The sequence below is a fragment of the Clytia hemisphaerica genome, unplaced genomic scaffold, assembly GCF_902728285.1.
Source record: "Clytia hemisphaerica strain Z4C2 unplaced genomic scaffold, Clytia hemisphaerica genome assembly, whole genome shotgun sequence".
Lineage (NCBI taxonomy): Eukaryota > Metazoa > Cnidaria > Hydrozoa > Leptothecata > Clytiidae > Clytia > Clytia hemisphaerica.
Window position 1 is genome coordinate 2481284 of NW_027103414.1, and position 26302 is coordinate 2507585.

The following is a 26302-nucleotide window of genomic DNA, read 5'->3' on the forward strand; positions in this document are numbered from 1 at the left end:
CTAGATTCGGAGATATAAGCCTTTAAAGTTTGAACAAGCGATTTTCTTTAAAAAAACTTAGAAAAGAATGACCGTGGCACTTGAAGGGTCAAAGTGACGGTGGACAAGGTAAAACCAGTCCTTTAGCCACTTGGAAATTTAGAACAATTACCCCTTACTAAGATGGAAGCTAAATGATAAAATCTTTGGCAATCCGAAGTTTCATTAACCCAGAATCAACCTGGTCAATAAAAAGATTTTCAAATTTAACATGGAATTTAAGGCAAAAGGAGTCAAGCTGTTCTACAAGTTAAGAATATATATTGTCATAAAATTTACAGTTTCTTTAAAGTCATATTATCATTATTTACAATCAATCAGTTAACTTTATTATCAATGTCAAAAATATTGTCAAGCAACGTCGTCATCAAATATAAAAATATGATATTTTAGCTGACATCATATTAAGTAGTTTATTGTGGTTATTGTCAAATCCATGTCCCTGATTTTTTGAATTTAATATAAATCATACTCCCCAAATATCATATGGGATAAAAAATCTCACTGTATCCTTTGAACCTTTGTAATGAAATTATGATCAGGGGAGTTTCAAAGTCACCATATGCATGTCCATAGTAATAAATGCAGTCATCTGCAATGATTAAAAGCTACAATACCTCGGAAGATTTGTTTTTTTGTCTTTGTGTACATTTTTTCCAACCCAATTCTCGACATTCGTACGACAATGTTTATTGCCATGATGAAGGACATTTTATTTGACGTTTGTATATGAAGGCTTGTAAGTTTAAAATATAAGAAGGGGTTTTTTGAAAAGCCTCTTAAAACTTTTCGATAACCAGCAATTCAAATTTCTCGCCCCGTTTCATTAACTATTGAAGATCCAGCAATGATTCCATCAAGGATCCAAGAATCATTTCTTACACTTCAAGGACTCAAGCTCACCATCCAAAGCCTCGTATAAACCAGATCTTCAATCAGCATAGAAAACAATTCATGAATCAATTCTAGTTCGGAGAATGAATAACTTCATGAATTGTACTTTCCCTTGGCAGTTCCCATAGACGTTGTTTTGAGTTCAAAGATTTCGATCGTCCAAGTTCTTTTCTCTACGAAGAAAGAAAGATAATTTTGATATTGCTGATTCGAAATTGCCTTTATTCTAAAAGGTAAAATTTACTTTATCATTATATTTCTATATTATGCATTATTGCAAGATAGCCCGGGGTCAAGTTGAGGTTTTTTATAGACTGGATGACCCGGTAGTATATGATAGTTCTACATCTAGATTTTGCTACAGTGCCAGATTCTAGTTGTTTTAGAAGGTAAAAAGTGAATTAGATAATGTTTTTTTTATTTCGGAGAAAGAGTATTGCAAATTAGTTTTACATCTTGGTTTTTTGATTATCATTATATTTTAGCTACTCAAAGTAGCTTTTAGTCTTTCTTGCAAGATAATAATCAATCTTGTGGAATATGGATGGTATTCAAAATTCTTCTCAAAATATCAATATCATCAGCCAAAAATTACCTTTTTGATGAGCTCTATTTCGTTGACTTGTTGTTCCTTCAAGCTATTACTTCTATCCCTGAAGAACTTTATACCACTCTTAAGATCAGGGAGCTCGTCGATTTGTTCGACAGTGTCTTCGCGGTCATCTGAGATGCTGATTCTTGATGTCTTCTGGATGGAACAGCTACCAACATAACAGACCTTAAAAGAAACAATATTTCTTATAGGTAATGAATCAACGGATCTTGCACTAATGTACTTCCCAGTTTTCTCAAAGGTAACGAATCGAGTGGGAATTGAACCCACGACCTCTCCCTTGCCGGGCGATTGCTCTCCCAATAGTGCTATCGGTTCGTTGGAAATACATATTTCTTATTTTTCCTTAAAAAAAAGAAGCCACTTAAGTTCTATCCAGGATGGTTACTTAAAGAGTGAGAATTTTCAAATAAAAACCATATTTCTACCATCGAAATTCAACTATTATATACTCGCAAACAACTTATATTACCGACCGATTTTTGCTAATTCCGTTTTGCTGAACAATCCCGTCAAATTCCACCATATATACTGAACCAGAAAATAGTCATTTCCGGACCTCTAACGACGACCACCAAAATCTCCTCGTAATAAAATTATATGACTTTCACAGGCCGAATATTGAATAAAAAAGGAAACTCAGCTTACCCTTGTCCGAAAATCCTCCATGTTGATTTCATTATTATTTTGATCGCCATCAAAAACCTCATCGTCACTATGGTAATCACTTGTGTCGTCTTTTGCTTTGATCTGGACCACAGATGTTTTACGACTCCGCGACGTCGTTGAGTCAAAACTACCATTTGACGTAACAGAAGAGCTACGTTTGTTGAGTGAGGGTTTACGTGATCCGTCACCGCCGTTGCTCCAAGAATCCATAGAAGAAAAACGTTCACGTGATTCTTCAAGTAAAACTTCCATAACTAAAATTGAATAAGAAAATAATGCAATTCGTGATGTTACGTAATGTTTCATCTATACAGGTACGAGCCGGGAAGTATCTTATCCATTTGGTGGACTAACTTTCTTGGGGTTTTTCTTGTTCCTTATGGTAATAAGAATATTTTAAGCTTCTGGGCCACCTGGATTTCTCACCTTGGTATCCATAATGGCGGATTTTTGGTCATGTGACCCCCGTAGGCAAAACTGAAAATTCTTCCAACCCAAATATAAGCATATCATATATCAATCGATCGGAAATTTGATACTGATTAATTTTGAGATACAAAGTTGGGTCTGAAAACTTTCCTATCTCGAGATATAAATCACTTTCGTTTTCTCAGGTTTGGCTGCAGTTGTAGGCGGGCTTTCATGGAGTGAGGCAATTCTTTTAGTCATATCTCAAGAAATAAGCTTTTAAACATATCAAAACTTTATGTGCTCCTAGAAAAGGCATTTAAAATTGTTTGTGCAAATTTTCAATAAGTTTGCAGTAAAAATGTGTATTTTACAGACCAGAGTACAATTTCCTTACCGTTGAAATAAGATCTTTTTCTCTCAAAACTGGCCTTTTTGTCTGAAATGAATTAGTGAAAGGATGCTTAATAAGGTTTAGAGCCACTCGGTTCTTCATGTTATACTCAGAGAGGTACCTTGGGAATATATAAGGGCTAAATGTGTCTGGTCAGCACTTTATAAGCATGTTTTTTTTGGTAAGATTTGATCCAAAAAACGGTGAAACTTCCAAAGCTATTACTCAAATATTTGACAAAGACTCTCATTGTATCTCGACATTAAACAAAGTTGAGCCTTATTCTTTAGTTTGACACATGCAAAGAATCAAGAATACATGTAAATCGCTGTGTGTATTTTAGAGACCAGAATTAAGTGCTTCTAGGTGGTATGGCCCTAAAATGTTTAGATTTACCACGGAAAAACCCGAGCTGGAGAATTTTACTGAGTAAAATCTGTCAAGATCCTCTAATTCCTATATCTTTATTATTCATGCATGTAACGAGAAATCTGTGTAGCCTGTCTTTGAGACTTCGAGAAGTGCTTAGAACTTCCAGAACTGCGTAGCTACATAAGCATAAAATTTTGATGAAATTAGTCTGGCTTTGAGACCACTAAGCCTGGATAGCTTTGTATGCGCCAGACGTCAGACTTATTTGAATTATTTTCCTAAAAAAGAACAAAGCCCCAAAGTTTTTATTTCTTGCAAGCTTGCTAGACACTAGCACAGATTTGTCGCACAGTCGCTGAACGGCCTGTAGAGTTTCTGTCCACCCTACGACCATCACATGGTATGGGTTGGTCCTAGCAAAGTAGTATTTACTTTTCATTAAGTGAAACACAGCACCGAGTTGGAGTTAGTCCTGATCTCCTAGACGACGATCAATACTTGGTACACTACTGCGCCTTCACATGGGATAAATCATAACTGGACGTCTATCTTCCATTGTGTCTTTGAAGCGAGCTTCGTTGCCGCCTGTATTTTAAAATTGGTATAAAAAATCCGTTGATATTCCGTCACAATGCTATTTCTTTGAATTACTTAGGTAAAATGATTGATAGATAGCTTGATAGTTTGTAAATATATATATTAATATGCTAAAACGTGTGTGTTTACAACGTTTTATAAAAAGTTTTCGAAAATCTAACAAAGCTCTACAAAGCCTCCTCTTCATGGTGTTGAACTTTTTTCTCCTTTCTTTAATAAAATCAAAATCTTATCATCAATCAGCAGCTATCATTCTTCCGTTGGGTTTTCTTTAGATGTATATAGTGATTTGCTGGATTGGGACACGCAGCGTGCGTCGCTGCGCATACGGCTAGTTACTCTCAAGTCACAAAATAATTATTTTCAAATTTTTTTTATACGCTGAAATGGAGAATTTCAACTGCGTGTATACTATTGAATCACTTTTGCCATTCCAATTAGTTTTTTTATTGACTTGAAAAAATGGGAATCACCATCAGCAAGCCATGTCCGAAGCAAATAAGAATTTTAAAATCAAGATATAAATCTTAGATTTTTGTAAGAAAACGGGGATATTTTGATGGCAATAACTTCTTTAAAGCGCTTTTAGTTAAAATTCCTACAGTCTAACTTCTTCGACTAGCTGAAGGCGCTGTGTCGCATTCATGTAGTTAAAGCGGATATACAATGATGCATTGGACCATTATACGCCTCTTATAATTGTAACAGTAACCAGAATAGCCCCAAGCAGGTTCACAAATATGGCTCCATCACTAGGCTTCCTACAATGGCCTAGGATTATCGCCTCTCGAAGCCATATTATGCCGACGTTTTTTGGCCCCACAGACAACACAGATACTAAGCCCTCTAAATCTCATTTCTTGCATGAACAATAAAGATAAAGGAATTGGCGAATTTTGATGGATTACTCAGTAAATTCTCAAGTTCGGGTATTTCTGTAGTAATCCAAAGCGTTTTAGAACAAGACAAGCTCCCAGAAGCACTTAAATCTGGTCTGTAAAATACACACTGTAACGATTTACATTATTCATAATTCTTTGCATTAGTCAATCTAAAGAACAGAAGGTTCTCGTTTAATGTTGAGATGCAACGAGAGAATTTTTCATTATTTTTCAATTATTTGGAAATTTCACCGTTTTCGGGATCATGTCTTACCGTAAATCATACTTATAAAGTGCTGACCGGATACATTTAGCCCTTACTTGTTGCTAAGTACCCCTCTGAGTGAGATTACGAAGAAGTGATTGGTTCTAAACCCTATTGGGAAATATTTCGCCTGCCAGGGGGGGGGGCACTTAAGGTAAATGACCTACCAGACGTTCGGCCCTGAAGGATTGGTTTTTCATAGTTCAGCTAGTGCACTGTAAGGGTAGGAAATTACAAAACTGCACTGAACTGCACTGTAAGGGTAGAAAATTGTGATAAAAGGCCAATTTTTTGTAAAATTGGCACAAAATTGGTCAATTTTGGAGGAAAAATTCCACATTTTCTTGGAAAATTGCAAAAATTTTGTGCACTGCAAGGGTATGATTTTTCATGGAAATTCACTGCACTGTAAGGGTCCGATTTTAGAAACCAAATTTTGGGCCGAACGTATGGTCGTTTTCAGATCGAGTGCCCCCCCGGGTTTCGCTCATTCATTTCAGACAAAAAGGCCAGTTTTGAGAGAAAAAGATCTTTTTTCGACGGTAAGGAAATTGTACTCTGGTCTGTAAAATACACATTTTTACTGCAAACTTATTGAAAATTTGCACAAACAATTTTTAATGCCTTTTCTAGGAGCACATAAAGTTTTGATATGTTTAAAAGCTTATTTCTTGAGATATGACTAAAAGAATTGCCTCACTCCATGAAAGCCCGCCTACAACTGCAGCCAAACCTGAGAAAACGAAAGTGATTTTATCTCGAGATAGGAAAGTTTTCAGACCCAACTTTGTATCTCAAAATTAATCAGTATCAAATTTCCGATCGATTGATATATGATATGCCTATATTTGGGTTGGAAGAATTTTCAGTTTTGCCTACGGGGGTCACATGACCAAAAATCCGCCATTATGGATACCAAGGTGAGAAATCCAGGTGGCCCAGAAGCTTAAAATATTCTTATTACCATAAGGAACAAGAAAAACCCCAAGAAAGTTAGTCCACCAAATGGATAAGATACTTCCCGGCTCGTACCTGTATAATCCAAGAACATTCCGAATTTCTAATTTGTTATAATTTGTCAACAAAACAAAGAAGCTGCTGGCATCCCCCTAACAGATCAATGCTCCTTAGATATTATACTACTTGTGGATTTGTAGAGGTCTGCGATTCAGACTACAAAATATATTCGTGCATCTACAATCATGGTCGAAATATATTGAGATTTTAGTGTATTTTAACGTTTCTCAGAATTTAAAGTTCGAGCGAGAATTGCTATTCTAGCACTTCCACTTTCTTTCATTGAATATTTCGATTTCGGAGGGGTTCAGTGGCTTCTAGGTTGTATTAGGTTATATATAGCCTTATTGGAGCAAATTTGAGCTTTTAAATCCTGAGATACATATCTTAAGTCTCATGTCGAAACTCAGAATTAAAACTCTACTTCCCAAAAGTAGTTTTAACAAGCTTAAAAACCATTTGTGGTGTTTAAAATTTCGCAAGAAAATCCCCTTTCCATGGTTGTAAGTAATATTTGACCAGTATCGCAAACAATTACATAAATTCTAGAATCTCCAGTCGTTTTTGGAGATCGGCGAGTTCAACCGAGATACTTTCAATCAATCCTACGCACCAGGCTAGTTGAAACCGACTTAAGCGGCATATTAAAGACCGACTATCATTCTTCTCCAATAAGAAATTTTGACGCGCCTCTAGAGCTTTAGCGAAGGCGGTCACTGATCCGCCATCGAAATACCAGATAAAATGCTTACCTTAACACCAACTGACTCACACCCCTGTGTCAAAGACCCGGCGGGACCTCCATCCCACTTAAAAATGTAACCAGAATTTCGTCCCCGGTGGAAAAAATATCTTCAAAATATCTTTCCCTACCGGGAAATTTTTCTATTAAATTGTTTGGAAAAAAATGCACTCAAAACCACCTCCAGTGGATTTTTCACATATTGGAACCATATAATTTCTATCCCCGCATTGGGATTTTGATAAAAGTTCATCTACACTTTGGGAAGAAGTTTCATCAGGGTTCTGAGGCAGGTTTATAAGAAAACTATATGTTTACCTTCACTGTGGAATTGTAACGCTTGATATCGATATTGGACATTGTTGATATCAACCCATCTCACGTGACTCGATGTTGCTCGTATCATTGTTCCTGCCTATCTATAGTTTTTGCTATAAGGAACGTTTCAAAATATAAAGGTAAACGCTTTTAAGGTTTCAAGAACTTTATTTTCATTGAGATTTAACTTTAGCTTGGCTCTAAAAGCATTGGAGTTTCCTAAAAGTATTCATTCAAACAGAGGTGGAAAACCTTGCAAATGTACATGTACAAGCCTTGTACAAATGTAAACATAACACGAAATGTAGAAAATATCCAAGTAAAGTACTTTCTAGAAAAAAGTATAACATCAGAGTTAAAGCAGGCAAAAATCAAAACTGGATGCAATAAAATGCTAAAATGAGCACTAAACAACATACAGAGGCATATGTAAAGCGAACACGACCAAAAACTAACTGAACCGTTTTCCATTACTTTGCCGGTAGAGACACAAATCGAATATGAAAATTATTGAATATCGAAAATATCCTACTTCCTTTTCCTCTGATACTACACTAATGATGTGGTTTTAGGCGCCGTGTCTGATGAACAGCCAGTTATAATTACCTCATTTACGTGATATTAGCAGATTCTCATCCCAACAGACACACAACGTTGTTTTAACGTTTGTCTAACGTTCACAACGTCCATATAACGTTAGATGAACGTTGAAACAACGTTGCGTGTGCCTTCTGAACTGACCAAACTCTTTAACTGAAATAATTTTTTGGTTCCTTAATGCCAAAGAAATCATACCGTATTACAACTGTCTTTTGGTGGCCGCGTCAAGTTTACTTTTGTCAGTACTGAAAACATCCTACTTTTCGAACACGTACATTGCCGCTTTGGAAAAGCTTTTTTAAAAAGCTTTTTCTGGTCACCCGCAAATTTGAATTCCTTCCTTATAGTACCTTTCCTTTAATAATGTATTTTTCCGAAATCTACGATTTCATTTTTGATAATTCAAAGAAATTATCATAAATAGTGTACCAAATATTATGATTTCAAGGTATATTTATCCAACTATTACAAACTACTAACCTAGCACAACAGTGAAAAGTTTATCCGAAAGAAAAAATTCTAAAATAAAATTCTCTCTAAAATCACGCTTTCCCTCACAGTCAGAGTTCTCAAACACAATTTCAGTTCACATGCTATATTATTATCGAAAAGATTCTTATAAGAACCCTTTATCGTGTCGGCTGTTTCTTATATATAATGACATCTACAATTGTTCTTAGAAACTATGTTCTTAATTTTAGATATCCTAATCTATTCCCAATTCTCAATTCGATAAAGTTCAGTCATCCTAGTTTCTGGTTGTCCTCCAATTATTCTTATTTTTTTGCATCTACCTAATTATAGTTGTTCTTATGAAAAAAACTTGCGATGTAGCTCCTGTGCGCTTCAAACATTAACAACTAGCGGGAGTGTATTCATTACTACAGGCGCATAAAGCTTATGGTCAGTTAATATTTCTTTTCATATTTCACCTCACAGTTAAGTGTAGTGCTTTTCAACTTTCGAAGACATGAGATTGAAACATGTGCGAGAGCTATCCAAGCAAGCTCGATTGTCACGTGCTTTACAACTCCGATGTCATTTTTGGTGAAAGGCTAAAGTGCAAACTCGAACCCAGCCCCTTAGATCACTTTTTTATGATTCTTATACACGTTTTTTTATAAGAACATACAAAATCTTTGAAGCCTTCATATGTTCTTAACTTTTTGAGATTTAAGCCTAAAAATGTTCTTAACATGTTCTTATTTTCACCCTTTTGTGGGTATTTTGTCTGTTTTCCTAAGAAATCGGGCGTTTTGGAGTCCGCAAAGCCTGAAAACGTTCTTAACTTGGTCTTTACATTTTTTCCATCGAAGGTTTATTTTCTTTATAGTTTGTTCTTATAAGAAAAACTATAGTGCTCACAAAAGGTGTATTTAACATCCGTCAGTGAAAATAAATAAAAAGTGGTGCAAGTAGCTCTGGGTACAAGATTTGCTCGACGGCTATTATAACAGACATCGCGTAAAAAACATTTAAAGAGCGTCGAGGTTGCTTGACTACGCGAGAATCGAATTACCAGAACTACAGTAGGATAGCTAAACTTTATCATTTCTAGGAAAATATTCCTAGCGCATTATTTCTAGTTATTTACGCTTTTATCAGACATAGTGCAAAAATATTACATTTTAATGCGTGAAAAAGCGTAAAGGCTTCTGACCACCTAACAAATTGAAGTTTATTTTCCATCTACAATGTTGGTTGGTGCTGGTTTTTTCCGTTGTAAAGTGGCAATAGGAAAGTTATGCCGGGAAGACAGTTGAACCATCCCAAGGTAACATACTAGTAACAAACGTACTTGTTTAAAAAATTTTGATTTTAAAGAGCATTCAAAGTGGTATAATCCGTTTAATACTTTTAATGGTGTGTTAAGTATACATTTATCAAATGGTTTTTTTTCACTCTCGAGCTCAACTATTTTGATATCAAATACTATTAAGATTAAAAAGCTATCGTTAATCTTTCGAAAAACAAATCCAGATTCTGTGTTACAGACCCATTGCCCCTCTACACAAGAAAAACCAGTCCAGAGTTACACAAAAAATGACGCAATTATGTTTAATGAAAACCACCCCTTAAACCTTAATCGCAAAATAATCTATTTAATAAGCGCTTTTAGGCCCTGTCGAACCAAGGACACTTGTATAGCGTAGCTGGACTGAGTACAACGGCTATTTCTCTTTCTCTTTTTAACACATGTCTGTCGTAGCGAATCCGCGAACCCCGGTCAGCGGTTGAGAATATTTTTTTTTAATTAATTGAAATAATTGGTTGTTGCAAAGTTTATTAGTTTTCATAAGGGACTTTTTTGCAAGATCTTATATTTGACTTTATCTTGAATGAAGATTTTTAAAATAAAATATAAGTTTGATCAATTTATAAGCCAAAAACCTTGAAAAAAGGGTCCTTGGAAAAAGTTAAATTGTAAATTACGTAAGTTATTTCAAGTTATTTCAAATATTTTAAACAACTCTTAGAAGGTTGAAGTTGAAAATGACGAAGAAAAAATTAGTAAAAAATAGCCTAAACTCGCCTAAACTTTCACCAAAGTGCCCAAATCTTATAATGGCTATAGCTAGATGTCGAACAAGGAACGGAATATATCATACTACAGCTGCTAAAAGCAAAATCTAAACATCATTCACGAGAAAGAAAATTTTCTCTTTTTTAATGATTTGATTGTATAAAGGTGTGATAAAACTCATTATAAAGTAATTGTTCGATTGTTGTTTTCTTATTATTGCTATCATGTCAAAGGAATTTCATAAAATATCTTTAGCAACAAACTTTCCGTGCAAATTCCATCTGTCTGACGATGGTTTGTCATTGTCTAAGTACTTTTATTAAAAAGTATTTCTGATTGGTTGAAAAAACATGAGGAACGACCTCTTATTGGTCAAAGAAAGACAATATCTATTATTACGACGACACACATGGTTCAAAGAAAATAAATTTGTGCTCAGTCCAGCTACGCTATACAAGTGTCCTTGGTCGAACTTATCAGAGAAAGAGAATTGTTATTGTAATTTCATTAGGGAGGTTAAGTATCAAAGATAAATCTACGCGACGAACGGACCTTTTCTCTGCAAGATGGTAAGGGTAGCAAAGTAGATGTTATATCTTCTTTGTTCAACAACGAAGATTATCACGGTTTTTCGTTCTTGAGCTGTTTTAGCCTGGATTCTAGAAAATGCAGGTCCACATGTTTACTGCAGGTTGCGGCTCAGAACCCATCCGTTCGTCGCGTTGATTTATCTTTGATACTTAACCTCCCTATTGTCTTTTAACGAGCGTTGCACTCCTCGCATGTTTCTGACGTACTTGCTCTATTGCCTTAAATCCACCAGTGCTTTAAGGGGGCCTTTAAGGTATTTAACTAACCTGGTAACAGAGCTGGCCATAACTTTCTTACGCGCACGGTAAATCTCGGAAGATGCTTGAAAATAACCGTCTGTTACGTGCCGCGATGTCAAAAATTGACTTTTTTCTGATACGGCGCCCTATTTTCAAGCACAATAAAGTAACTTTTGTTGTCATTCCCAGTCCCATGAAACGAAACGGAATACCTTTTTCTTCTGCCTTTTTCCTTATTTATAAGTGTTTGTAAACACTTAAATTTTGAACACCGTTGAGTTGAGATCCGCTACTGAATTATAACGGTATGCAGTAAAAAAAAAAAATCTCACTGTTACAATATAGAACATCCATTACAGCCATCTAAACTTTTATAACTAAATTACAGAATCTAACCCATAGAGATCAAGACGGCCCACGCTACGATTTTAATCACTGTACATTTTTGGGTGTGGTCTTTTTCCACCACAAGATAATTTTTCAAAACGGTTTTAAATTGCAACAACGGGTTTTTAATTACAATCAAAAAGCCAGTGTTCCTAATTTTCCTTTGATTTCTAGTGTGATTTATGAAGAAACTATCCTTCTTCAGGCTTCAGGACTTAAGAGATATACATTCATATCGAGAGACATAAACATGGACTTTGTTTGAAGTTATTGCTAGCAAGGCTTGGTCCTCACAAAATCGACATAGCTTTTTGTTAGATAATATTAGTATGTTTTCCCACATCCATCCCGGTTTAACCTGAGATCAGATTGTGATTTATTTCTGCACACCCCGCTGAAGCTCTAAAGGGATGTGTGAAAACATAACTATCTGACGAATATGCAATCTCGAAATGGTAAGGACCGCGTTCGTCTAAAAGGACTAGGAACGACAACAAATTTGCATGATTGTGTTTATGAATAGGGGGTCGTATCAGTTTTTAACTTTCCGGTGCACAACAAGATTCTTGTTGTAGAATTTTCCGTGGGAGGACTATTTTCCTCAGATGTATAATTTTCAAGCGCCTTCAGAGGTTTACCATGCGCGTAAGAAAATTTCGAATAGCTGTTATCAGGTTATACCGGTTCCGCCTGGTGAACAGAACAATCACTATCTGATTTCAAGATAGTGAAAGGTTGAAGTGATTGTTAAGCCGTCCCCAACAATCTACCTATTTCTTCCTCAAATCATGAGCAATGGTGATTACATTTAAATAACGCCTTTATACCCAGCTGTAAAAGTATTAGAAGATATTAAATATTTTATAACGCAAAACTGAAAACTTTTTTTGCCCGATATCAAGAGCTTCCCAAACCTCCAACAACAATATGTCCACTGAATTCATGATATTCTTGTATAATGTTTTCTACGGAAAAACTCCGGTTTTTGACAGCATTGGTAAGTGTTTAACAATTTTATCTAGCTTAAGTATTACCAGTACTGGCAAAAAACTGGAGTATTTCCTCGAAAAATATTGCATCATGAGTATATATCATGAATAATTCTTTTCAGTCAACATCTAATGCTTTTAAGCTCGTTTTTTAGCATTCTTTGAAAATCAAATCGCCTAAAAATACATCCTTAAGATATAATTTTGGTCTGCACACTTTTACAAAAATATTCACTTTAATCAGCAGACCTCAACAGAAATTCCTCATTAACATTCAAATCACATGTCGCGTTGAAAAAATTCCTCACAGTCACTAAAGACTCAAAAAATATATTCTCAAACTAAATCAACACCAGCTTGTGTTTTTCAATTCAAAAAATAGGATTCAAAAATCGAAAAATTAGGTAAAAATATTAAAAAAAAAAAGGTAAAGGGGATATTCCATAAGAATTCCAACAAAAATAGAGTGACGTATTGACTGATAACCGCAAGCTGATTTCTATAAAGAGAGACTGACGAATATATGTTATCGACACAATAATCATTTCAAAATTTCACGTGAATATTTCTCAAGAAAGAAACATCTTTCATGAGAAATCCAATTTATTTGAACAAAGTCAACTCCAGTTAAAGCCAAGAACAGAAGGCTGGAGAAAAGGGAACTTCTCTTTCTGGTAGTAGTTAAGCTTCCATTCTGAAAAAATATTCCAAAATTTTAGAATAAAAAATTGGAGCTTTGATCCAAATCCAAGATGCAAATTAACTAGCAACGGTTTATCTAGGGCCCGAGTAGGGTAATTTGGGAAAATGAACGGAGAGTCTATTTTGCCATAATCGCCATAGAAAATCATACAATAATTGTATAAATCAGTGTCATAAGCATTTAATTGGTTTAAAAAGTGTTGTTAATTTTCCCGTCGAAGAAGAAATCAGTCATACGATTAATTTGTATACACTGAAACATCAAATACGCAATATTTCTGAATTTTTAGCAAAAAAATCCTTTAGCTCTGGCCTTTACCTTGTCAAATCCTATTGAATAAATTTCCCAGAAGACTTTGAATTTGAACAAGTTTTGCTAACTCAATATTATGTATTATTATCCATATAGCGGTCATTAAGTAAGCCATTAAAGGTTCAATCGGCGGGCGGTATTGAAAGGTTTTGTGACTTAAATTGTCATAGCTGCGCTGAGGAAACTAAAGTGCCAGGCTTCAGAGGGCTAAAATATCATTAACGGCCCGGGTATAGAGCAATAACGTCATTTGCGGCCCGCTCGGAATTGAATTGAAGTCGTTGCATTGAAGCGAAGAGACTAAACTAACGTCAGAAAAAAACACTTTTTGGTTATTTGCGGCCCGCTCGCAAGGTGCTAAAAATTTGTTGAAGACATTGCATTGAAGCGAAAACAATTGGTTGATTCTAGAAAAAAACGTTGTTTGAATGTCCGATATGGATAATAATAGTAATAGCGTTAAGTTTTCGTTCGTTGTTGTCATTAATTCTGCCCTTGCAATTTGATTATTAGCCCTCTATTGCCATTTCCAAATGAGACTATCGGGCGAATAATCAAACTACGCGGGCAGAAAAAACAACAACGACCTCAAACTGAACGCTATTGTTATATTGTCAATAGAATCTTACTCTCAAAATTTTAGCAAAATTAGACAAGCGACAAGCGGTTATGCCAAAATAAGCATTCTTTATTGGCTCTTTGAAATAACAATGGCGAAGAAGATCGACTTGAAATTTTGTACACTACAAAAGTTTTGACGCTAAAGACACAGGCTCAAATTTCAACTCAAAAATGTCTGTAGTTCGGCTGTTTTGGAAAAAGGGGTGTGTTTTTTACAGACCGGTCTGTATATGAAAATGAATATATATATGAATCACCCTTAGCTTGAACCACTTTCTCCAGCATCTTTCATTTGACAAATGGGTGCAACTTAAACCACCCTTGATTCAAAGGCAAACATTATTGACTTTTTTATTTTGATATTATTTGATGAGCTGCTTTTTTGAAAATCGCATCATGCAGGCGATAAAATTCAACAAAAATCCAGGGCCAATCTCCTCATCTCCAGTTTAAACAACATAAACCAAGTGAACCATCGTCGACTTCAATGTCAATCACTGGTCGAAATTGTAACTATATCACACCCTCAATCTTAAAATACTAAGGGGGTTTTGCCTCTCACGGACACGATGCTCTACGTAAAAAAATAGGACTGCTCGAAGGGTTAAGATAACCCAATTTCATATATAAGGTCACAAACTGACAGTTACTTAACCGAACATCATTTTTAAGGAGATTAAAATCCTTAGAAACCAAATCGCAAATGTTTATTTGAACAAAATCATGAATTTAGTGGATTACAATCAACTAAAACCATTTGACTATCCTTTCCTCGATTTGCCAACAACTACTAACATCCAAGAAGATTCTTTTGTTTGAATCAAAGAAATAAGAATACATTTTAACACAATTTTTTTATAAGAACAAACTATACCGGATGACTAGGGAAAAAGTTCGGACGTATCTCGGCGTCTTGAGGCCGAACAGATATTTCAAAGTGCTTGGAGTTTTAATATTTGGAAAGTAGATACCTTAACTTTAACTTTAAGCTAATACTTTTTGAATTTCGACTAACTAATTTCAAAGGCATAAGAACATTTCAGTTAAGAACATTCCAAAAGTTATGGATGTATTCTTTTGAAAAAAAGTTTTGTTGAATCCAGTTTATCAGCAAGCCATCGTGAGAAACAGACGATATAATTAATCTTGTTAGCCCATTTATATACTGTGAAGTTACTATGAATAAACGAGACATCAAAATTCCAAACAAAAAACTCATAACCACGATCTATATGGAAGCCTATTCGAATCTCTCTCAAATAGTTCAGATCAGACGATAAAGATGTTAGACCAAATTCACACTAAAACAGACAACAAAATAGACAACCTTCCAAAAAACAAATTGTACTCGGTGATAATAATCTCAAAAAGTGAGTACACTCCTTTTCTTTTATAAGAAGAATTTTATAAGAACAATCAGGCTCAAAATCACCAAAAAATAAGAACAATTTCAGAAAAATGTTAAGCCTGAAATTACTAAATTTCAAGCAAATTAGGATCAAATTGGTAAAAATTGGGTATAACGCCTAAAAGACCTCAATTACACCCTATAAATAAGACACAGGATAAGAACAATTTGAGGCTCAAGGTGCCAAAGAAATTAAGAAAAACCGAGCATCGTCAAAATTTTACTGGCCCAGCTGGCACACAACGTTGTTTTAACGTTCAAATAACGTTATTTGGACGTTAAGGACGTTAGATGGACGTTGTTTTGACGTTGTGTGCCATATTGGAGGTTCTTATATAAAGAAAAAATAGATCAACATGATGTAGCCCTTGAATCGACTAGATAACTCACACAAAATATAACTATAAATATTGAATGCATATCTTAGTTTGCTGAAGCCACTCAAAAATAAGCCTCAGATGCCGACAGAATGTGTAAAACAAATCAAAATGGGTGATTGACTTGTGATTCAGTAGTCCCCAAACACAACCTTACAGTGTATCCCGCAAAAAGAAGACCCTTGTAGTGCACTATATTAAATGTACACCCTTACAGTGCATTTCGAGGGTCTTGAAAGACCTTAAGGGCGGCACATGCCGTGGGTCGGACTGTATGAGTGCCCCCCCCGGATATAAGTTTGCTTCATCGCACTTACATTTTCTGCTAAATTTCATTACAGACTTCTCTAATCTATTGCATTTTATATAATTTGCAGTTTTCCTTACTTCCTCTTAATATCACAAATTGTCCTTTTTTGCAATACAAGCTGTGATTTCGTGAGCGTAGAGATTTCTTCGCGCTCACTAGCAGCAATAACAAACAGTTTAAATATCAGTAGCAAGGTTCCATTTGTTACAAACTCATTTAAATTTTTTGGAAAAACTTCCCCCGAAATATTGCTCTTACGACATTCTAAACTTTATGGTACAAGATCTTTCATCAGTTGCCATGGATACTTTTGTTCCGTAATAAATCAAACCTCGTTTTTTTATCACAGTTCATATTCAATCACTATGATGCTCAAGATACTGGCGAGTGTATACTGGGGTAATGTATGTGTGTTCTTCTGCGGCGGAGACGGCAAGGTTCTAATTTTACTAGATCCTGAACAACTGAGGACGACGGTAAATCAGCACTTTTACCGTCCTCGATATTGCGGGTCAGAACAGCGGGTTATTCCAAAACCCTTCAGTCACTCTACTGTCATCAAAAGTGCAAATACATAAACACGCTACTCCTTACCTTGCTAGCTACGTTTCACCGTTAAAGTAACAATGTAAATTTTCTACTTTCATACTATAGACATTATGACAGCCAAATTAGCGTATAACCAGAATATGATCTTTGTCAAATTAAGCTCATTATTTTGTCAAAGTGGTCAGAAATGATTTGATTTAGAGAAGGCTTTGAAGCAATGAACCACGTCACAAAGTAAAAATACACGTCAATCTTCTCATAAGAACTTAGTTTATGTAAGAACATGATCTGAGTCATGATTCTATAAGAAATTTATACAACTTTTAAGGTAAGAATGGTAAATATTTCAATTACAGATACGCGCTAAGGAAGGGTTGGTTATCTTATTTTGGAGAGTTTCTGTGTATGTGACTTATCAAGAGAAACGAGAACTTGTAACAGCAAAAAAACTTGAAATTTGTTAACTGGTTTTGACTAAACTTAATTTCTCTCATTTTTGCCTAAAAATTCAGTTTGAAATATTATTTGAGACCAAACAATAAATACTACATAGACATAACAAGATGAAAAGTCAGACAGTCAGACAGACAGACCTCGCCTCTCAGTCATTACACATTATAACATGATAACCACTGTACTGCTGTACTGAACAAAATGCCCAGGGGAGGGGGGTTGGGTAATTAGGCAAAATGGGTGTCAGGTATGTGCGAGCCATAAGAGTCCCTTTTTCACATCCTCGAAAAGAGTACAGAAACCATTAAAAACAAATTTATGATTTAGAAGATGAAGAAGATTGATCTAATCAGGAAAAGCTCAAACTTTCAACAACGTTCAATGTCCGTCAATCTTAAAATTAAATGCAATCAAATCTCGCTCACTTCACAGTCACGAAGGCCCCTACTGGCCTAGATAGAACAGAAGATCATTGAGAAATAGAAACTAATGAAGTCTCAAAATGAGATAAAATTCGCTAGGAATTTGAGAAAAAACTCTCATTTGCTCAACAGTTGAGAGGCTGAAGTCTTCCCAGTCTCCCCGCTTTTGCTGGGCCTGTAAGTATCCAAAATCTTTCATTGACTTCTGAATATCTAGAATGAATTAATAGAATGGACTCCTTACTAAACCTTGACGGAACAAGGCTGTTGCGTCCCGCATCAATTCTGTATCAATGCAGCACCAATTTAACCCAGCTGACACACAACGTTATTATTTCAACTTTAATCTAACGTTATTAACGTTAATCTAACGTTGTGAACGTTACATAAACGTTGTGTGCCAGCTGGGGAGATTCATGAAACCTACATATCGTCACCCGTCAGTGATAAAAACGTCTTCTAAAAAATGAACTAATATTTTTCATGTCACTTCACCTTTTGACCTTGCCTTAGTTTCAAATAAATTTCACTCGGTTTTTTTTTACTTTACTGGAGTACAAGCCCTTAACAAATTCACACCATCCAAAATATATTATCAAAGAATTATTTCGTGATTCTTTAACTAGACTGTGCTCCGCCCAGAAAACCCTCTCACATTTATTAATTTATTCTGTTTTTCCATATTTTGAAGGGAAATACATGCGGCGGAAACAGAAAATTCTTTCTTTAGAATTAAAGGAAACAAAGTCAAAACCGTAAACTTCAATTTTTAAACAACTTCAGCATGAAATCAAAATAAATCTGAAACATTTTGATTTGGAAAGAAAATTACCCGGAAATGACTTGACCTCCCATTAACGTAAATCAGTAAACCCCGTCTTTGGGTTGAATTCACATACTTTTGGCTTAATTTTGTAAGAATTCCAGGGGTGGAAAGGTAAAGATTTGTTAGTCAAAACACTCTTGGAATTTAGAGCGCTAGTTGAAGGGGCGTTGCTTCAATTATTTTAAGATGTCTGACACACCACTTTACTGGGTGCTAAAAATAAACCATAACCTAGCATGAGTGTGTAATATGTCTGTTATACAACATATTTTAAAATTACACGGAATTACATAACATATTTTAAATTTTTGTAATATTCTGTTTAACATTGAATTTCTTATCTTAAGTTAATTTTGTAAACTGTAATTCCACTAACTATCAACTTTGAATATTATTATTAAACATTTTCATTTTTCAAGAACAAAGAATTTCAATATTATAAGCAACGTCAATTCTCTCTGCAGCTATATCTGGTCGACAAATAGATAGCAAAATAGATTGTTATAGCTCTAACAAAAAAAACAACAAATAGCTGTACACCGGGGGGGGGGGTACTTAGACAAATGGAGGGTACGGTATGTGCCGCCCTTAAGGGTACCTTTTTTGGACTTCCGAAGTCCCGCTAAGGGTCGGAAAAATCAGAAAATCAAATTTCAGCCCCAAAAGGGTCAGAAAAATAGGAAAATTTCAACTTTTTACCACCCTAAAGGTCGTAATTTGGTCAAATTTGGTCAAATTTGTCCCGCTAAGGGTTGTAAAATTCCCAAAACTTTCCTTTGTTTTCTCCTTTTTAGTCCCGGTAAGGGTCCAAAGTTCGAAAGTCAAGCGGCACCCCCCGTCAGCTCGCAACCCTAGTACCCCCGGGAGCTGTACACACGTTCTTTTTCTATAAGAAAGGACATTCTAAGCACATTTGCGAAGGCTCTTTAAGGGTCCCTTCTTCAAGTTTCCCAAAATGCACTGTAAGGGTTGAAATGAGCAAAGATGAGATAAAGGGCACTCTAAGAGTGTAAAATTTGGAAAATCTGGTTATATTTTGCCCAAAAATGGTCAAAGATTTTCAAGAAGTTGCACTGTAGGGTCAATTTTCGCTCAAATTTACTCAAATTTGGCTAAATTTAGGGTCCGATTTCGAAGGCCTAATTTTGGGTCGAACGTATGGTCATTTTTTAATCGAGTGCTCCCTCCGGCCATCTTGAACATGCAATCTCTTAGAAAATTGCACCAAAATACTCACAAAGCGCTAAAAACAAAAATGTTTTTTATTTATATTATTTTCAAGTTTAAAAGCCAAAAATTTAACAATGTCCGAAAGGCTCCAAAAGTTTGAGAGTATTCTAATTGGAAATCGTGTAACTATGAATGATCTAAAATTATTTAAATATCTGTCTAACTCGCCAAGTAAGTCTTACCTCAAACGAAAAATTTCCAAAATATGATAAAAATTTGAAAAAGATTTTATAGAGCGCTTCATTCTCTTTGAAATAGGATCCTAAAAGATGCGACTTTCATATATTGATCTCTAATTTCAAAATTCTTTTGATACTAAATATGAAAACAACTGAATTCCCCTTGTAAGTTGGAGACCACCGCGCGCAAAGTTGGGAAAGACATCGGGTGTCAGGTTACTTTGTTTCATCATGTTTTTTATCAATTCTCATTTGCACCCAAAAACTAATTCTTTTTTGACATATGTTTGAAACACTATTTGTGTTAGGTTTTATCAAGATTTGATAAACGCAAATAAATATTAATTCAAAAACACGCAAAAAAATAGTATTGGTAAATAAGTTTGGTTTTTGAATGTGAAAGTTATTGCCAATACAGTTATTGCCAATACAGTCTAAATCTAAAATACCTAAAAGCCTCTTCTCTGTAGAAATCTAAATTTCGTTAACAATTGAAAATCTTTATCGCAATTTTTCAATTAGATTCACGTTTTCTTCCAAATTTCTTAGGAAATTGCCCAAAAACAACATAATAGTAAAAATAAAAACATGTTAAGAACTTAAAGGCTTAAAACTAAAAAAATTTAGTAAAAAACGTGTTAAGAGTATTTTTATATTTTCGAATTTAAATTTTAGACTCACATATAATTTTTTGAAAAATTAAATTCCTAAAATAACACAAAGGGACAAAGATAGAAGACACAAATGTTTCTAACACCGACCCCGTCGAATAATAAATAAGGTTAACCTCTACCGGTTGACCACAGTTTTCCCCCAGATCTTTTCCCGAAAGGATTCAAGGTATATAAGGAACCCCCTCATTACGCCAGCACGCCAATCTTTTTGCTGCAATAGATCACTGAAATTTCCAAAATTGGTCCACATCACATCATTTTCGATCACGCCTCCCATTGAAAACTCACGCCATCACGCCAAAAAAGCCACCCCATCACACCCCTGCAAGCTGCTGAGGACCACTTTTTATCGTTAATTTGCTAATCTCTTTCCCACATCTGTTACATATCATCTTTCTCATTATCATTATCATCATTACAATATTCATTTACTGAAGCTAGCCAAGAGAATATTTCCAGTTTTTCAAGAAATAAAAATGAAAAAAATTTCAGTTGAAGGAAATTGACCAAAAAATCATATAATAGGATAGGAAAGATGAGGAAAAACATATAAATAAATCAAATAGCGCATGGAGAATATAAAGAAAAACACTTTCATTTTTTTTTTTTTTTTTTTTTTTTTTTTTGTATTGTATTTAAAATTTTTTGAGAAATTATAAATATATTCATGAGATCAAAGCTATCAGAATTATATACCATCTTTTGATCACAATATTTCCCCGTATTTCCCTCATAATAATTTTCATTTTTAGCTCTTTTTTTACCCCGAAAGCGTATATCGTTCAAATAATATTTAGGGTACCAATTTCATTTTACATTTTTTTTGTAAATGTATCTTATTTTCTAATAAATTATTAAACGAAAACCCAACTTAAAAATGCAATTCTTCAAGTTTAGGAAATATTTATACAAACAGTGATATAAAACTATGAGAGCAGAGTTCCAAAACTAACGAAGATAGAATAGGATCTTCGACCACCCCCCCTGGGAAAAATCTATCTGAATATATCATATCCCTGGTAAAGACAAATACCTAAAATTGTATGTTTCTTTATATTTTGAATGAAAATTATTGCTCAAATTTTTCAAAGCTCTCCAGAATTTCAAATTATATAACCAACCCTTATTTATCATATATCCAACATAATTTAATTATTATATTGTCAGACTGTGTGAAATTTGTCAAAACTTCATGTTTTTCATATGCTATCTTGTGGAGAAGTTAAAACTATATCTTTTGAGAATCTACAGGGGTTTAAAAGGTTTTGACAGTACAATAACATATGAAATAAGAAAAGTTATTACAACCCATAAACATTCAAATCAGGACCCCTGGCGATGTTTTAATCACAACAAAAAAGGATAAATTTAAAACTGAAAGAAAAGCCCCGTGAACCCTTTTAAGTGTTTACCCATTGAGTTTAAAGCCCGATAGGCTAGAGAGTAGAGAATCTTTAACGTTTCTCAGGCAAGAAAAAGTGAAGCCACTTATTTCCCATCCAGAAGGCGCCTAGAACGCACCGCAATCACGACGACGGTTTGTTTCTAGCGGTTCCTTTGTTTTTGAGGACTGCATTTTTTTAAGTATAGGGATAGATTTTACTTTCAACCCGGCATTTGCGTAAAATCCACTTGCAGACGTTCTGGATGTGAAATTAAGTGGCTTATCATTTCCCATCCAGGAGTCTCGAAACTAACCCTTCGGACCAACGCATTCTTACACTTACTTCTACCATATGTGTAGATATGTAGAATCCGTAAATCTACCATATGTGTAGATACGGTAAATGCTTAACATAAAGACGAAAAGTCGAGAAGTCAATTTGTTTACCCACAGTTGCAAGGTACCGATTGAATCAAGTGTAAATATACCTTAAGAAAATAAACAGAGTTCCCAGAACAGAGTTGAACTTTAATAATCTCATAACAGATAATCTATTCTGCTTACACCACTCTCAAAAGATGTGGTAAGGAATGTATTCCAGAATGAAGAGAAGAGAACCAGCAAATGGTTGAAGGGCTCCGTTCTTCTTTTTTACGCCAAATAGACAATATCGGCTTTCCGAATTCTCCCCGAATTATTACCAATGATGCATTGCGCGGAAAGTCAATATCGTCCGTGAATTTTTTTGCGCAATGCATCATGGGTAGTCATTCGGGGAGAATTCGGAAAGCCGATATCGTCTATTCTTTCAACCATAAAACACCTGATTATTGAAGTCCAGGAGCTCTAATTCAAAGTTTCTCTTTTCCGCATGCAGTATTTCACCAATAAAGCCATACTAATAAGATAAGTTATTGAAAACGCCAGCGTCAATTGCTCTAAGCTTTGCATAGTATAATATACTAAAAACAGTTTGGTAAAAGGTTTACTGCAACCCCAAAAATGAATTAAAAACATCAAAAAATAAATTTCCATGGAGCTGTGATATTTCGCAAGTCCAATTTTTTAATATATGTAAATCAATAGATTTTGTTTGGCGTAAAAAAATAGATTTATGCTTTATTAAAAAAAGAATCTTACAAACAGTGCAACATTACCATTACGCGTTTTTTTATAAGAAAAAACTATATAAGAACATAAGACTTCGATGGCCAAATTATTGAGAATATGTTAAGAACATTTAAGGTCTTTGTGAACTCCAAAACACCTGATTTCTAAGGAAACACTCAAAAATGAGAAAAATAAGAACATGTTAAAATATTTTCAGGCTCAAAACACAAAAAGTTAAGAATATCCCAATTCTGGATTTTTTTTATAAAAAAGTGTATGTAATTGGAAATATCACAACTTCAAATTGTCACAAATTCTTTGATGCTAAAATGCGTTTGAAGTTACCATATTAAAGTTCTTAAAGTGCGAAATGTAACATCATCCAACAAATTAAATTAAGAATTTTTTGAACACGCAATCTTAATTAGATAGAAATAAGAGCTGACCCTAAATTCCCGCATTGACACAAAAGACTGAAAATGCACATACAGTATTGAATAAAATAAAAAAGTTCATTTCCGGGGCTCATTAATTAATTTTAAATTCTTTACGCAACAAAAAAAGCATGTTCAGGTATTCACACAAACTGCTGGGCCCTTAAAGTTGAGGTATCATTTTTTATTGTGAAAATCTTGATTAAATCAAACTTCGTATCTCCATTTTTTCTTTGATATCCCTGTCTTAAACTGACCGAACTAAATGCTTTTTTTTTAGAATATACTATATAAGAATACATCACGATGAATTTGACTCAATTTTTAGAACATTTTACCTGTAAATGGCTAAATTATCCTCCAGCAATGCTAAAAACGTTCACAAAAAACTCCGTATTTTTGCTCAATGTATGTATTACATGCTAGATTTAGATTGAATTTGATCCTAGCCTAACCGTAAAGAATATTTTAGGATGACATTTCCAAAAAACTTAAGAATATCCATCATGAAACGAAAAAACATCATTGTTATAAAAAGAGCGTGTATAACTTTTCTTACCAGAAAATTTTTTTTCTACAAAAATATCAGACTCGACGACTAAAATTCCCCGAGCTTTCTTTAAGCTCGTTTTCATCAAAAAAATATCAAATTTACATCTACTAAACTAACATTTTCAAATTTCTGATGGAATGCTGCAAAATAGCACCATCTTGTTTAGAAATGAGAATTGGGGAAAGGATGAAAAACAATAAAGTAACGCGACAAGATGGTTTTTGATTTTTCTTTCATTTCCTAACCCCCTGCTATCTCTTGAATTAGAAGTTAAGAAGAGCGCTTGTGAATCCCCTATTGATTGAAGAAAAGTCTTCATTTTCAACAAATTTCTTTTGATGACCTCATTATTTCAGCTTTCCCTTTTCTTCAAATTTTCCCTTATAATCAGAAATTTATTTTGGCGCCAAAAATGATTTTTACTAATGATTTGATTAGTACATTTTACATTTCTGTCTCCGAATGATCCAGAATTGTGGCTGCAAATATGGTAAGGTATTATAACCCCGGGGGGTACTACCCTTGTCAGCCAACGGGGGTGCTCCGCTGAGGTTCGAAAAATTGACCCTACGTGGGACTCGAAATTTGCGAAAAAAGTGACCCTGAATGAGACTGAAATTCCAAAATTTTCTCAAATTTTCTACTTTTCCCCCAAATTTTCCAAAAATAGGCACCCTACGAGGAACTGATTTTTCTATTTATGGTGTTTTTGCGACCCTACCTGGGACTCGTGGAGGGTAAAAAAGGTTCCCTGACCAGCGGAGCATCCCCGTAACCCATCTTGCCCTAGTACCCCGTACCCCCCCCCCCGGGATTATAACAATAATACAGCTCCTCCAAAATATTCAAAAACAACTATCTTTGATATTCACATATTGGCTGAGTCTTGAGAAGCCTTAATATTACACCCCCTTCTCACAGACCTGGTGATATTTTTTCAGCCAGTGGAGGTAGAAATAACGGACTGAAACGCAATGAGGATTGATATTATATATATTATATATATATTTTATGCCTGGAGATTTAAATTCTTTTGTTCTCAAGTCAAAAAATTCAGTGGGGATGGGAAAATATCACAATATTTTGCAGTGAGGATTAGTTTGTTTGATTATTTTCAGTGGGGGGGGGGACACAAGTTGGGGGGTGGGGGTTGGTAATGTTCCACCGGGGACGATATTTTGGCCAACTTTTCCAGCTGGGAAAGGTTCCCAGTGTTTTTGTGAGAAGGGGTGTTATTATAACCAACGTTCTGATAATGTTTCAAGTGATTTAAAGGAAATTAAATTTTAGGCAGCTTATCTCAACGAGGACAATCTTTATGATGATTTTATCAGTGGTTATTTTCCATCGGGTCTGAATGATACAGAGTTGTTATTATAAAAAAGCCCTCTGAGCATTCATACCAACCTTTTTCTTTTTTGTATCATTACTTCTAAAATCTGCTGCGTGTTTCAAAGTTCTCTCCATTTTTTTGTATTTGCAAGTTCAAAAAATTCAAATGTTACATCCATTTTCTAACGCAACGGAGTTATTGACGATGAAAATGTTCATTTGGAGACTGTTCATCTAACGTTTCCAGATCATCTAAAAAGAACGACAAATAACTATTAAAAAGCGACAAAAAGAACGACAAATTTTTAAAGAACGACAAATTTCATATTTCGCCATCCACAACCCCGACCAAAAGTGACTGTTCCACCCCTAGAGATTCATTCCTCTTTGATTGTCACGGGAATTAACTGCTTGTGGTTGAAAAGAACGGCAAATTACGCATGCGTATTAGTGTCTATTTGGGTGAGCTGGAAACATTACATGAACTAACTCTTTGCTTTCAATGCATTACATTTAATCCTGTTTAAAGAGCCCTGATTAATCTCATTAAATTGGTAATGAATTTTTATTACTTTGTATTAATTTGCGCTTCCTTTTAAGAATTTTAAGTAATGTTTTTGTTTTTAATATAAAATGGTCAGTGGCTGCGTTTAGACCAACTGGCATTTGTAATTTGGCATTTGCTCATGAGGGATTCGATTTTAATAGCTTTTCCATTGTATTGTATTTTCTGTCATGGCATTTAAGGAATCGTCTTTTTAGAGTCATTGCTGAAAAGGTGATTCCCTCAAGTTCAACTTTGGACAGATCAAACAAGTGGGGGGCGTACGAGGCTTTGAATTACCGCCATCCCGGCTATTTTTTTGAAAATCACCGTTATCCCGTC

At 34.8% G+C, this 26302-nt stretch overlaps 1 protein-coding gene across 1 annotated transcript; it reads right to left on the bottom strand.

The window, feature by feature from the left end:
- Positions 1 to 251: 251 nt before the first annotated feature.
- On the bottom strand, positions 252 to 25615 carry LOC136797603 (uncharacterized). Its single transcript, XM_067054196.1, has 5 exons — positions 25492 to 25615; positions 7210 to 7322; positions 2195 to 2469; positions 1529 to 1711; positions 252 to 1106 (listed from the first exon to the last, which is right to left on the bottom strand). The coding sequence occupies exons 2-5, from the start codon at positions 7295 to 7297 to the stop codon at positions 1005 to 1007; spliced, it is 648 nt and encodes a 215-aa protein (XP_066910297.1). The 5' UTR covers positions 7298 to 7322; positions 25492 to 25615; the 3' UTR covers positions 252 to 1004.
- Between the last annotated feature and the right edge of the window lie 687 nt (positions 25616 to 26302).